This window comes from Nuphar pumila, chromosome 1 (assembly GCF_984573655.1).
Source record: "Nuphar pumila chromosome 1, dmNupPumi1.hap1.1, whole genome shotgun sequence".
Lineage (NCBI taxonomy): Eukaryota > Viridiplantae > Streptophyta > Magnoliopsida > Nymphaeales > Nymphaeaceae > Nuphar > Nuphar pumila.
The window spans coordinates 133011490-133026413 of NC_143249.1; the positions used below are offsets into that span (position 1 = coordinate 133011490).

Below are 14924 nucleotides of genomic sequence, written 5' to 3' on the forward strand. Positions count from 1 at the left end.
TTCAATTCAAACCAGCTCAAACCTCAATTTTTATTATCACTCCTGGCCTCACAGAGACAAAAACCATTTCTTCAATCATTTTGCCTATTTTTATCAATGTTACCACTTTTTGAACTGGTACAACTGTCAATCATGGTCTAATATCCAAAATTCTTTATCCAGGGTCTACATTTCGTATGGCATTTCATATCATTTCTTATCATGTTTTCATATCATTTCATTACATTTCATTTCATTTTTGAGATCCAGAACTCCAATTTTGAAAATTTCAATCCATATTTAAATTTTAAAGCTTTTCAAAATCAATTTCAAGCCTTGGGTTTCTAAAATTGATATTTTTACGCCCAAGATTCTAAAATTGAAAATATTTTTCTGAGAAAACAATTTGGATTCTTTTCAAACTTGATTTTTCAAATTCTAAACTGGATTTGCTCGACAAAGGGGTACAGAACTTCAAATTCTAAGCTTATTTAAAAACTGCCAAAAATAGCCAAAAGTTTTTCTGAGAAATTTTACATCATTTTACTCATTTTGCTTGTGTCACAAGTGGGACCCACTCTAAGTGGTGTCACACTAAAGCTTTTGATTTTTATTTTAACATTTCCTTTTTTAGAAATTGTGTGGGTCCACTCCAAAGTGGCGCCCACTTTGAGAACCTTTTTTTAAAAAATCATGTGGGCCCCACTCCAAGGTGGCGCCACATATAAAAAAAATATAAAAAGAAAAAAAAAATCAGATCTTTCTTCATGTTCCCTCCCTTTTCTTCTTTCCTTTTCTCTTTTTCTTCTTTCTTCTCTTCTTTTCTTTCTTTCCCTTTTCCTTCTTTCTTTCTTTCTTTCCTTCTTCTTTCCTCCTTTCTTCCTTCTCCTTCTTTGCTTCCTCCCCTTGGTCGACCCCCTCTTTCTCTCTTCTTTTCCTCTTTCTTCCTTCTTCTCTCCCTTCCTTCTTTCTTTCCTTTTCCCTTTCTTCCTTTCTTTCTTCTTTCTTCCCCTTTCTTTTCTTTTTTCTTTCCCCCTCTCTTCTTATTACCTCTCCTCTTTCCAAATCACAAGAACACCATACGGTGGACACATTGACCTCTCTCTCTAAAACCTAATCCTCCCTCCAAGTCTCTCTTCTCTAATCACACACATAGCCTCTTTCTTTCAACCCTATCCCTCCAACTCTCTCCTTCACCACCTTTACTTCCAGCAAATCCTTCTCCATTGCTTCAACCACCACACAAGGTGACAATCGGTCTAGCCACATCAAGGTAGCCGACTACCAACCTCCATCAGCAGCTCCTCCACCTGGAAGCAACACCACCACCATCGACTGCAGCCAACCTTCATCATCAACCACAGCTCCAGCTACAACCACCTCCAGCGGACGCCACCTCTCCCAAGGGCTCCTCTAGCCGGATCTTCACCACCTTCAACCTTTAGACACTTTGTAGCCTCCCCAACTCCCTCCTTGTTGACAATCAACAGGTTCACTCCCAACTTTCAAATAGAAACAACTTCAAACCCTCCTCCAAGCCTTCAGTTCAACCTTCATACCAACCTCCATCAACATCAACTCCCCTTTGGCTGCACCCCCTCCATTGGTGCCCCTCCTTCAATCTCCAAGTAGTCGACTTCCATCTCCAGCATCTCCATTGCAGCTGATTCCTCCACTTAGTAGCAGTGACTCCCTGTTGCAGCCCCTTCCAAGCTAACCCAAGGTAAGATATTCACTTTGCTTTTTTCCAGTTTTTCTGGTTGCATGCTCTTGCTATTGAGAGAAAAGGATCTGTCCAATCAATGGACCATATTCTCCCTTCTCATAGCCAAAGATTCATATCTCCCTGCATTTATTTTTTTCATATTAAATTTGCATTTTAGATGTTTTATTAAGTTAGTTTTATTGCTTTATAGGTAGTTTGTTTAATGTCATTAAGATTTGCATTAAGATTCATAGGTTTTAGTTTTAGCATAAATCACAGTCATTATTTTATGAGGAATTTCATTTCAATAAATCTTAATTTTTTTATATTAGATAGGTTTACATGTTATTAACCCCCTAAAAAAATTTAGGTTTGCTTGTGTTCTACAACTCCATTTTACAAATCGTAAACCAAACTGGGTTTTTAACCCTGTGGAGATTTGGGATCTCCCTGTAGCAGACTTGTGGATCTTGGATCTCCCTCATGGAAGATCCGATTTTCTATAGATCTGTGATGGAATCTACTATTTTTCTGTATTTTATGGGATTTTTATAAAGATTTTTACTGTTTATTAAATTTTGGGTTTTGTAGAACCCTGTGACAAGCTTGTTATAGGCATGTCAGGGTCTAGACCGACCTTAATTTGCTGTGACACTCCAATCCATAGGTTGTATGCTTTAACTGTCAGAAGAGGAATTGTTCCTCAGAACATCCGCTGTCATTTTCCAAAATTTCAGGATTTTAAAACTTAGATTTTTATTTTTTCTAGATTTTAGAAGTTTGTCTGTCAAATCCATGTTAGTTTAATTTTATTAGAATTAGAGGTCTGATAATCCCTTGTGTCCTTTGTAACCATAGGTCCAATGCCGAAAATGTCAAAAGAATAATTGTTCATATGCTTGTCAGTGAGATCCTACTAAAATTTCAGAGGTTTTGGCCATTGTTTGCCATTTTTCCCCGATTGTTTGTGAAAACCTGCCAGTCTGCCTTAAGTTCTAGAGTTACCGGATTCCGATTGATCTTGCCGGAGTTGTAAATCTCCGACCATAGGTCGAATCCCAAATCTGTAAAAGGCAAAAATCCTAGCCTAACTGTCTTCTATCACTCCATAAAATTTGGTGAATTTCTATAGTAGGTTAGTACCCAAAACCCTGCTGTCATTAGGATAGGTCTAGACTAGAAGGCAAAAATCTTATTTTTCTAGGATTTTTAACTAATTTCTATCTTAGAAAATGCCAAAAAAATAATTTTTGGATTCCATTCTGTTCTTAGGGTTAGTCTTGGTGTCCATGCCAAATTTAAGCCAATTTCAAGGTCATTTATCATGTAAGTAAGTTAAATTGCTAAAGTAGAAGCAAAATCTAGGCAAAATTCAGGCGAAATTCAGTGTTTTCTTGATATTTTTGCATTTTTAGGGTTTTAACATGCATATCATCATCTCATATCATGCTATAGTTGATTTTCACATCATTTGCATTTATTTGGATTTCAAAATTTGTATTTTTACAAAAATTATTTCTAAAAACCCTGATTTCAAGGCCATAGTCTTGCTATCAGGGGCATTTTCATCATTTTTACCTTAATTTTGAATTTCCAAACTTTCATTTTTCATATTTTCATGCATAAAATCATGTCATATCATATTATGTTTGATTTATCTTCATTTAAATTTCAAAATCTCATTTTTATAAAATATCTTTCTGAAAAACCCTGATTTCAAGGCCATAATCTTGCTATCAGGGGCATTTTGGTCAATTTTATCCCAATTTCGAATTTTCAAATCTTATTTTCATATTTTCAATCCATTTTCATCATTTATTTCTTATGTTTATATCAGGGAGGTATGAATCAGGGTTCATATCTGGATAAAATCCGATGATTTCTTAATATTTTTGGATAAATCCAAATAAACCTACATTTTTGTGCTAACTTATTTTTTAGTTTTGTAGGGATATTCAGGAAGAAGACTTCATTTATTTTTCTTTTATTTCAATTTAATATAAATATCAGATGTAATATTTCGAATAAGATTTACATTTCTGCATAAAATAGGATGCATTGCATATAGTTTGCTTTCGTAATTTCAATATCTGATGTATGATTCATGCATACTTTTCCAAATCCACTATGGTTGACACAAATGGCACGTGCACAAGCTCTTAGGGAGTTGACAAACTCGGTGAAATTTGTATTTATGGTCATAGTCAAAATACGAATGAAACCCAGATTTGTGATCTTCGTATTAGCCACATTCAACCTACACTCTTACGCTAACTTCAAAAATGCATTGCATTTCTTAAAAGATTTTCTCAAGTTTTCTCAGAAAATATCTTTCAAATCCATATTCATTCATTCATTTTATTCAATTTGCATCGTGAAATTATTTCAAACAATCATATGCTTTTATTTCATTTCAGAGAAATCGATTTTCTCAAAATTTTCTAAGTCTTTCTCAGAAAATGATTTTCTCAAAACTCTGAGCTTTCAAATGATATTTCAAATATTTTTCAAGTTTAAATCATGATTTTCCAATGTTTTAACATTCTCAATTTGAAGCTTTAAAGCTCATAAATCAATTTTCTCAAAATCCTTGAATTACATCTGAAACTGGTTTTCTCAGAATTCCCAAATCTTCTTTAGAAATCAATTTTCTTAGAAAAAGCAATCCAAATCTCAAAATCAATTTTCTCAAAGTTCCAATTTTTTGAGAATCAATTTTCCTTTCAAAAGTTATTTTCCAATGCAATTCCTGATTTCTAATGAAATTCATGATTTTTTTAGAATCATCATTTTTTTGCAAAGTATTTTTCAAGCATTTTTCTAAGTATATTTCCAATATTCCAAGCAAAACATCATATTTCTCAAACTTGAATTTTTCAAAATCTCATAGCACATGCCTAATTCTATGTGCATTTTAGGAAAATAGAGCATGATTGAGATATTTGAACCTAGTTAAAGCACACATTGATCCTTGGTTCAATTACCCCTGGTAAAGGCGCCAGGAACGGTTGAACCTCGTACTGACAAGGCGGATCCCATTCTATGGAATTTTTCCACAAATTTCAAAAATGACGGCGAGTAATCTTCAAAAACCATTTTCAAAACTTTGGTCGAGTTTGACTCGCAGAATCGTTCTCTCTCTCTCGTAGAGGGAAGGAAAATTTTTTCGATGATAACAATGTCCTGAGGAACTCTAACTTTAAATTCATTAATTATATTATTTATGACTTGTAATATATTTAAAGGCATGGCTTTAATGCACCTAATGAGATTGAGTTTGTGATATCACCTGTAACCCGCCCAAATTATTTAACAGAGGGATTAATAAAATATTTCTGCTGTTGATTTAAAAAAAAAATCCAAAAATTTTGAGGTAAATATTTGGGGCTTTACAGTTTTTCTCGCTCTTCCTCTTTTCAAAACCCTTAAATAAGCAAGGGTTAGGGTTGGAAGTGAGATGGATGGCTAGGACTTAATCAATAGAATGGACAACTGAGGTTATTCTCACTCAAGTGTCATGCTCTTCTAGGTGAGGGCATACTCATAAATACCCCAATACAACCCCCACACGCCCTTCTAGGGTTTCTTATTTTAAAAATCTTTTTAAAAATGCCCCTCTACCCCTAGGGCACTATTAACACATGCTTTGTTTTTAAATTCCTTTTTTTTTGAAGTCTTGTCAACCAAAGTGGCGTGGGCTGCACTCTAGAGCGCGCCCTTGCCCAAATGTTGCACTTCATTCTAATGTTCTCTAAATGCCAAAACATGCCCCTTCTGGGTTCTATCATTTCACAAACACATTTTTTTTTTGAAATTACACATAGGTCTTGTTTCTTTGAAAGAAGTTTTCTAATTTTACGCGAAGACTTAAGAAATTTTCTTAAAACCTCATTTCTTGTCAAAATGTCTTAAAATACATTGGGTTTAAGCATTTAAAATTTTCAGAGATTCGACTTGTATGGTTATATGCATTTATTCTAAGGATCTCTCTCTCTCTCTCTCTCTCTCTCTCTCTATATATATATATATATATATATATATATATATATATATATATATATATATATATATATATATAAGAATTTCTGAAGTCCCATCGTGCCATTGAATTTTCTTCAAAAATTTTATGGGTCTTACACATGTGATAAAAATTCTAGAAGTTTTCACTCTACCTATAATTCCTATAATTTCATAAAAGTTCTATAATTTTCTGTAGAAACTAGGTTCTGTCAAAATTTTTGAGTGAGGTTTACTCTTAATTTTTTTGAAAATTGTTGACATCAAATTTTGAGAAAGGTTTATTGCATTTGAAAGTTAACATGTGTGTGTGTTTATGATAAAAAATTTATATTTTTCTATGGTCTGATCAGTACACAAGGTGTAACACCCCAATTTTTATAACCTGAAAAATAGTGGAATAATTTTTTTTGAAATACTTTAACAAATAACAACAAAAAAATTTAATAGGTCTAAAACTTGGCGTGCTACTTCACATAATCATTTGCAATCGTATAATTGTGGAATTAAAATAGATTTTAAGTTAAATATGAGAATAAAATTTCAATAGCCATGCATGTCCAAAATCAATTACATTCAACCTTAACTCAAAATTTAGAATTTATCAGAGTCCAAAACATCCATAAGACAAAGGAAAGGTAGGCTCAGTACCCGTCACAACCTTTTGCCTTCACATGCAAGTATCTACTCACTTCCTGAAAAATATTAAACCATATAGGGTCAGCCATAACATGTCTCAGTAGAGTGAAATATACTAAACTTGTAAAACAGAACATGAAGTAGAAATTTCATCATATTATATATATATGAATTAAAATTAACTGAAACACTTGTACAACTGACATGTGTATTTAATTCGCTAAATTAAATAAGTATGCACCAATTCATTCATCCGAAGCAAATAAAATGCATGAGCAGTAAATATGCATGAACTTACCATATGCAGAAGCCATTGAATGTGTGCAATTTTTTTTTTATCTTTAATTAGGTGTTCTTTCTTAAATGATGCATGCAATGCCTAACTAATGCACATACATCTTATGTTTCACTTCTTAACCTCATGGGTATAATACAGGCAAAAACCTGATGCAAGACCACGACAAGCGGTGTTTTACATACAAGGGTGGCTTTAGCCTGTCCAAGCACCTTTTACGAGTCCCGAGTGTAGGACGACAAGAGTGAGAGAGACTCCTAATACCCCTATTTTGATGCATCAAAATTTCACTCATGAGTTTCTTACCCTTTACGTTGCAGTTTATTATAGAGGTTTTTTCTATCTTCGTGGGTGGGGAGAAACAACCTTCCGTGCTCAAATAGAGTTCCACGAAGCCAGATGTACCGCTTGCCCTCTCTTTACAAGCCCTTACTTTAATTACGTATATTTTAACTTGATTACTTTAATGGCTTACATGCAACATTATAAATGAATCCGTTATAAAGATTCAACCACTTCTTGGGCAATGAATTCATTTATTGGAAGGTTGCTTCTTCCTCACCACAGAGATAAGTGTAACACTTGTGTTTTTTAGAGTATTTTTAACAAATAAAATAATAAATAACAAAAATTTTATGAGAAAGAAATTTAAAAATACAAATTAGTCTAAGTTGAATGTTAAAAGATATTTTATGAAGAATTAAAGTTGATTTTAGTGAAATCTGCATTCAAAATCGAATTTATGAAAAATTAAAATTTTAATGGAATAGTTGACAGATTTTGTTAAAATAAAGTAAAAAAGGATTTCAGATGAATTTAAGTTTAATTTGATATGCATGTAATGTGATTCTATGAAATTATAATTTTATTTATATGGATTTGAAATCCAAAAATCTAAAATAATACAAAATATTAAATAAGGAATTCTATGAAATGAAAAACTTGAATTAATGAAATTTAATAAAATGGTAGAGGTCCATAAGGTGAAGCGTCCCCATATGTGGGCCCATCCTATGTGACGTCTTATGCTGAAATTAAATTTTAAAATTTGTAAATTAAAAACTCTAGAAAAGTATATTTCAAAAGTTTCTTAAAAATAAAACAAGCAAAGAAGAAATATAAAAAAAAATAAATTTGAAAACTTGTCAAAAACCAACACAAGGGAACTTGTGTTGATTTTTGACTAAGAGAGGACATCCTTGAGGGTGGGACGTCCCATCCTAGAAGGTACTCATGGCTAAACTAATAGGCAATAAAAAAAATATAAAGAAAAAGAGAAAAAAATATTAGAGGTCAAAACTTACCAAATAAGTGGGTGTCTTACGCTAATTGTTTTTAGAATTTGGTAAGTTAGAAAGCACTAGAAGGGGGCATCCCATGCTTGTAGACCCCATGTGCTACTTAGACTTTAGGAAATATATTATATAACTACCTAAGGTGACTATATAAAATTTAATATATATGGTTACTTAATATAGTAAGTAGAAATAAGAAAAATAAATAGAGATAATTTAGAAAAAAAAAACTAGAAAAAAGAAACATAAAAAGTTTGGGCTGGGATTTTAGAGGAAATACGAAGGTTTAAGAAAGGGGAGAAAACCTATAAAGTGCCAAGGAGGGTTCTGCTAGGGGCTAGATTTAGTCAGCTAAGGAGCATGCTCAAACTTATGGAGATTGGATTGAGCAAGAGTGTGAAGATTCTGGAACTAAATCCGATCTGAATGGAAGAGTCCAAACTTGGAAAGATGCCATTACGTGTGCATGAGCCTAGACGTAGTCAACGAGGAAAATCCAGCTTGGAGGACCCTAGAGGTGATCGAATAAGAAACCAGCCTAACAGACTCTCATGTGTTGAAAAGGATAGTCTTGAAGGAGTTTCTAAAATCAAATGTAGCTGTTTTCCATGTAAAAGACTATCTATATGTGTTACAGTCCTACAAGAACATGTAAATCTTGAAAAATCAATAAAAAGAAAGGAGACTCAAAGACTCTATCATGTCAGAGAGAGAGAGCTCTTGTAGTGAACTGGGTCATATTTGACCGAACCACTTTAAAATATCGTGTGTTTGTGGTTTGTCTCTTGACATTATCGATTTTTTCAGGAATGATATGGAAAGACTCTCTTTTTGCATGTCTCGTACATAATCCCTTCCTATCTTTTCTCAATTCCATACATTGGCCTTATAATGAGTTCCGAGCCAAGTATGGATCCAAATTTGGACCATATTTAGCAATACGTAAAATGGGAAAATTTTGATAAAGAATTATTGCATGATTGCAATTTTTACATTAAAAAAGACAAATGACAAAAAATGAGCTAAAAAAATAGGTAATAGCTGTACAAATGCAATTCAGTTTTAGCTTTATAAAGTCAGGTATAAGAAAGAGCGCCATGAATATCAAGTAATTAGAACTAGGGATTCAAATTCTGGACTCTTTGTGATTTGATTGTTTTGAAGAATATTTTTCTAATTATAAATTTTAGTGTTCTAAATTTTTCTTTGAAAAGAACTATTTTCTCTGCTGATATTTTGTAAAAAAAAAGAGGTTTCGTTTATTTTTTGGAATTTCAAACTTTTACAGAAAACGTGTGTTTCAGAGTTTTGCTAACTAGGATCCGAACTTCCATTGCAAAAATCTGGATTAAGCTCTGCTATAAACTTAATCCAACATAACATTTTAGAATATCCTTTTTTTACTCAAAAATATATAAGAAAACACTCGGATCAATGGGGTTGTTTTCTCTCAAACCCTATTCAAATATTATTTGGATCGGATTCGGGTCGACTTTATAACGTTTGAGTTGGCTTTTTGATGCCCGTACCCTGATATCCAGGTTCGGGAAGTATATGAGACAAACCCGAACCATTGACAGTTCTACTTTGAAGTTTGAACACACTGGACACGGAGATATTCTCCTCGTGGGGAGGAGCTGATATGGTGGACATGAACGGGAAGAATATGGGTGGCCACATAAAGCCGCAACTCCAGCGGTTGTGTTTGGTCTCCAACTGAAGCCACACGACCATCACCCTCTTTCTCTCTCTCATCAGAGGCCTTTCTGATTCGTTCATTCACTCATTTGTTGATACACCGTTTGTCCTCTTGGAGAATGGATCTCTCCTCTTGGGGATGCTGCGCTGCTTGTCCCTCTCATGTCGATCAATGGAAAAAGCTCGTTTCTGTAGGAACCGTTGGTCCCAGAGAGCATAAGAGGTGGAGTTTTTCTTTCCTAGATCGGAATTTTAGTGTTTGTCCTGGTGGGGATTCCAAAAGATTGCAGAAGAGGAAAAACTATGTGGGGTTTCAGATTAAGAGAACGGCGAAAGAGACAACATTTATTAGCGTCTTTCAGGATGGGGATTTCAAAACATTGAAGAAGAAGAGGAGAAACTGTGCGGGTCGCTGTATGGTTGGGTTGAACTGTAGTGATGGTGGCTCTCAGATCAAGAGAATGGTGAAAGATGGGTTGAGTTCTGATGGTGTTATCGAGATTTTGAGATCCTTCAAAGACCCAATTCAGGCCTTATCAGTCTTTAGATCCTTGGCCCAGCAACCAAGAATCATTCACACTACTGAAACGTGCAATTTCATGCTCGAGGTTTTGAGGGCGAATGGGAAGCTCAAAGAAATGGCAATTGTTTTCGATTTTATGCAGAAACAGATAATCAAGAGAGACTTGAAGACTTACTTGACCATTTTCAAGGGTGTTAGTGTGTTTGGAGGAATTAAGCAAGCACCTTTGACCCTTGAGTTGATGAGTGAAGCTGGGTTTGTCCTAAATGGTTTTTCTTACAATGGATTGATACATCTGTTGCTTCAGTCTGGGTGTCTTCAGGAAGCTATGAAGATTTACAGGCGAATGGTCTCCGAAAAGATTAGACCCAGTTTAAAAACCTACTCTGCCCTCATGGTTGCATCGGGGAAGCGTAAGAATATCGAAACTGTAATGGGTCTTCTGCATGAGATGGAAACTCTGGGATTGAAACCCAATGTTTACACATACACCATCTGCATCAGAATGCTCGGAAGATCAGGCAGAATCGATGAAGCATATGGTATTTTGAGTAGAATGGAAAAGGAAGGATGCAAGCCAGATGTGGTTACTTACACAGTTCTGATGGATGCTCTTTGCAGCATGGAGAGATATCAGGAAGCAAAGGAGTTGTTCTATCGAATGAGAGAGAGTAATCAGAAAGCAGATCTAGTGACATATATAACATTGATGGATAAATTTGGTGACTCTGGTGACTTAGATGCCGTGAAGGAGCTGTGGAATATCATGGAAGAAGATGGTTATGTTGCAGATGTGGTTTCTTATACGATACTAATTAATGCTTTATGTAAAGTTGATAGAGTTGCTGAGGCATTGAACAATTTGGATATGATGGAGAAGAAGGGAATCTCTCCTAATTTGCGCACTTATAATGCTCTGATTGGAGGACTTCTTAGAACCAATAGAGCAGATGATGCTCAAAAGCTTTTTGATGACATGAATGTTCAAGGACCTAAACCTACTGCACACACTTACGTTCTTTTCATTGATCACTACGGAAAGCTGGGAAATACTGAGAAAGCACTAGAAATCTTTGTTAATATGAAGAGTAAGGGTATTGTTCCAAACATTGTGGCATGCAATGTGTGTCTTTATACTCTTGCAGAATCTGGAAGGCTTGGAGAGGCTAAAAATATGTTTCGAGATCTGAGCCGTAGTGGTCTCTCCCCAGACGCTATCACCTATAGCATGATGATTAAGTGCTACAGCAATGCTGGGAGAATTGATGAAGCTGTTAACCTTTTCTCAGAGATGCAGGTAAATGGATGTGACCCAGATGTTATTACTGTCAATTCATTGATTGATGCACTTTACAAATCAAATAGGTCAGATGAGGCATGGGAAATGTTTCATGGATTGAAGAGGGTGAATCTTTCCCCTACTGCTGTGACCTACAACACATTATTAGCAGGTCTAAGTCGAGAGGGTGAAATCGATAGAGCTATGGAGCTATTTAGAGGAATGGAGACTCATGGTTGTACTCCAAACATGATAACATATAACACATTCTTTGATTGTCTTTGTAAAAATGGTAAAGTTGATTTGGCTTTGGACATGATGCCTGAAATGTCAGAGAATGATTGCAGGCCTGATGTTCTGACTTACAACACAATCATATACGGTTTAGTTAGAGAAGGGAGAGCTATGGATGCATTCTGGCTTTTCAATCAGATGAGAAAAGTGCTTATCCCTGATTTCATAACATTGTGTAGTCTCCTTCCTGGTATCATAAGAGATGGGCAGGTGAAGGACGCTTTGTGGATTGCTGAGCAATTCAGCTTAAATAATCAAACTGATCGCTCTTCATGGATAAATTTGATGCAGGGGATTCTAGGTGTAGCAGGAATATATGAATCAATTCAATTTTCTAAGATGGTGGTTGCAAATGGTATCTTGAGAGATGATTCTCTTTTGTGCCCCCTTATAGTCTATCTTTGCAAGTGTGACAAGGTGGTTGATGCTTATAACTTGTTTGAGGATGTCAAGAAATATGGAATGTCACCAACAGTGGACACATATAATCCTCTCATTAGCGGGCTTCTCAAAGCAAATCTTTCTTCGTTGGCCTTTATGTTACTCAAAGAGATGAAGAAGATTGGATGTACACCTGATGTTTGTACATACAATTTATTATTAGATGCACTTGCTAAAGCTGGGAAGGCAGATGAATTATTGGAGCTGCTAAGGGAGATGCATTCTAGAGGATGCTTTGCTAATATAGCTACATATAACATAGTAATTTCTGGCCTGGTCAAGTCTAACAGATTGAATCAAGCCATAGACTTCTATTATAATCTGATAAGCAGGGACTTTTCTCCATCCCCTTGCACCTATGGTCCTCTTGTTGATGGGCTTTCAAAGGCAGGGAAAGTAGACGAAGCCAAAGAACTCTTTGAGGTGATGCTAGAGTATGGATGCAAGCCTAATTGTGCTATTTATAATATTTTGATGAATGGATTTGGAAAGATAGGGGATGTAGAAAGTGCTTGTGAATTATTTGAAAGAATGCTAAGAGAAGGTATAATTCCTGACGTCAAGTCTTACACCATCCTTGTGGATAGCCTTTGTATGGTGGGGAGGGTAGATGATGCTTTACAGTATTTTGAAGAGCTAAAAAGGAGAGGCCTTGAACCTGACTTGGTTTCTTACAATCTTATGATCAGTGGACTTGGCACCTCACAGAGGCTACAGGAGGCCTTCTCACTTTTCAAGGAAATGCAAATTAGAGGAGTTTCTCCTGATTTGTACACTTACAATTCTTTGATACTCAATCTTGGGAAAGTAGGAATGGTGAGAGAAGCTGGAGAGCTATATGAAGAGCTCCAACTCAAAGGGCATGAACCTAATGTTTTTACATATAATGCATTAATTCGAGGGTATAGCATGTCAGGTAATGCTGATGATGCCTACGAAATCTATAAAAGGATGATGATTGGTGGATGCATTCCTAACACAGGAACATTTGCCCAACTTCCTAACTAGTCCTGATAAATCCACTTGCTGCTTGAGAGCCATGACAACCCAATGTGAGCAATTCTATAGTTCACATCATATTCTTTTTGGTTCATGATTATTTTTGCATTTTACTAGTTCTTTTAGAATCTCTCTTTTGTCCGTCTGTTTTCTTGAAAACTGCCAAATATACGTGGAACTTAACCTGGACTAAATGGTCAATTTCCATACCATGCCGTCAATGGCGCACTATGTCCTTTGGTTTGCATTTCAACTTTTCCTGTGTACTCCTATGTTGAATTTTAGTGATTCTTCACTTTTTTCATAGTAGAGAGTAAGCTTGTATGTGGATAAACTGCAAGAACTTATATACTATGGTACAGGTAGAATAGGGTCACTTGTTTAATTTAGATTGTTTTTGCGCTTCATAATTGCCAGATTGGAATTTTCTTATAAACTGGAAATTGTCTATTCAATCTTGTGGTTATTTTATGTTGAATTTGCATTGACATCTGGAGTTTTTGATCTTTATGGTACCCTTTTTCCTTATCATCTTATTTCTATAAATTTTTTTGGGTCAATTTAGTCATTTCTAGATAATCACAACAATCTATTTGCATTAATTATCAAGCAGCAACTTGGGTTATTGAGTACCCTTCACCTGATATTATGCCATGTTCTGTGTTTGCTAAATGGGTGTTCTCATCATGCATTTACAATATTTATTTGGCACTCTTTAAAAAACAGGAAAAAGTAAATTTCCAGATATTAGTTGAGTTGAGGGATGTAAATATATATTTAGGGAAAATAAGAAGGCCCATAAGAAGAGGAAGTATCACTCGTTTGCAAAGCAATTGATCAGAGCTGTTGAACAAGATTTTATTGAGAAGACTACCTGAGAATTCTTGATGAAGAGCACAGCAGAGAAAGAGGAGGAAAAGAGATTATGTTCTTATCCCTTGATGTTAACATAGAACTAACTTCTATCACTAATATTATCAGATTATGTGTTTTCATTTTTGTCTTTATTTTGCAAAATTAATTAGCAAAGTAGTACATTCATGCCATATACGCAAGAACGAGACCTATAAGAGGCGAGCACTCAGGTTTCCGATGTTCTAGAGCATTCTTGTGTGGAACATGGTTTAAGAGGCACTCTACTGGAGGTGAGATATGTGCGCTTCAAGGTTGGGGTACCAACTTTTGCCTTACCCAGGGGTCCAATTATAGAATGCATATGCCTCTTAAGAGGTGTAAGGCTATCCTCCTATCCTTAATTCTTTTCATTTAGTCCCCATTTTGTGTAAAAATTAAAAGGGCTATCTTCTAATTTTTAAGGTATGACTATTTGTCTCTTCCTATAAGTGGGAAGACAGAAAGACAAAAAAACCGAAAGAATGTGTTCCTATTACTATTGTAAATAAATAAAATTGACTTATTGTTTATCTAAGTAATTTCTTTCAATTTTAAGAAAGGTAAGTTGGCAGAGATGGGACTTACCTTTTCCTGACGTCAAGGAAGAGAAAAGATGGGAAATGTATTCTTTTACTCTAATAAGTCAAATAGTTCAACTTTTTAATCTAGATCAAATCCAATACAAATACAATACATGGGAAAATAATTAGGTTTAAGAGGCTGAAACTTTATCTTTGTTTCCTGCTTTAAGCATTCTAGAAGAGAAAATTATGACAGCACATATGACTTGTTTAGAAATCCCTCATTTTTAAATATATTTAAAAAGTTTAGCGATGAAACAAGAAGGTATTAATTTAAACCAAAGT

General features: G+C 34.9%; 1 protein-coding gene across 7 annotated transcripts in view; it reads left to right on the forward strand.

Moving 5' to 3' along the window:
* Positions 1-9661: 9661 nt before the first annotated feature.
* The window catches only part of PGR3 (proton gradient regulation 3), a 37715-nt gene continuing 32452 nt past the window's right edge, over positions 9662-14924 (forward strand). For all 7 annotated transcript variants that reach the window (XR_016433239.1, XR_016433238.1, XR_016433242.1 and 4 more), the window contains exon 1: positions 9662-13217. Coding sequence is in view for 1 of the 7 variants with exons in the window: in XM_090013509.1 (XP_089869635.1) it covers positions 9748-13173 (3426 nt within the window). In the remaining 6 variants the exon portion in view is untranslated. The remainder of the gene's footprint in view (positions 13218-14924) is intronic.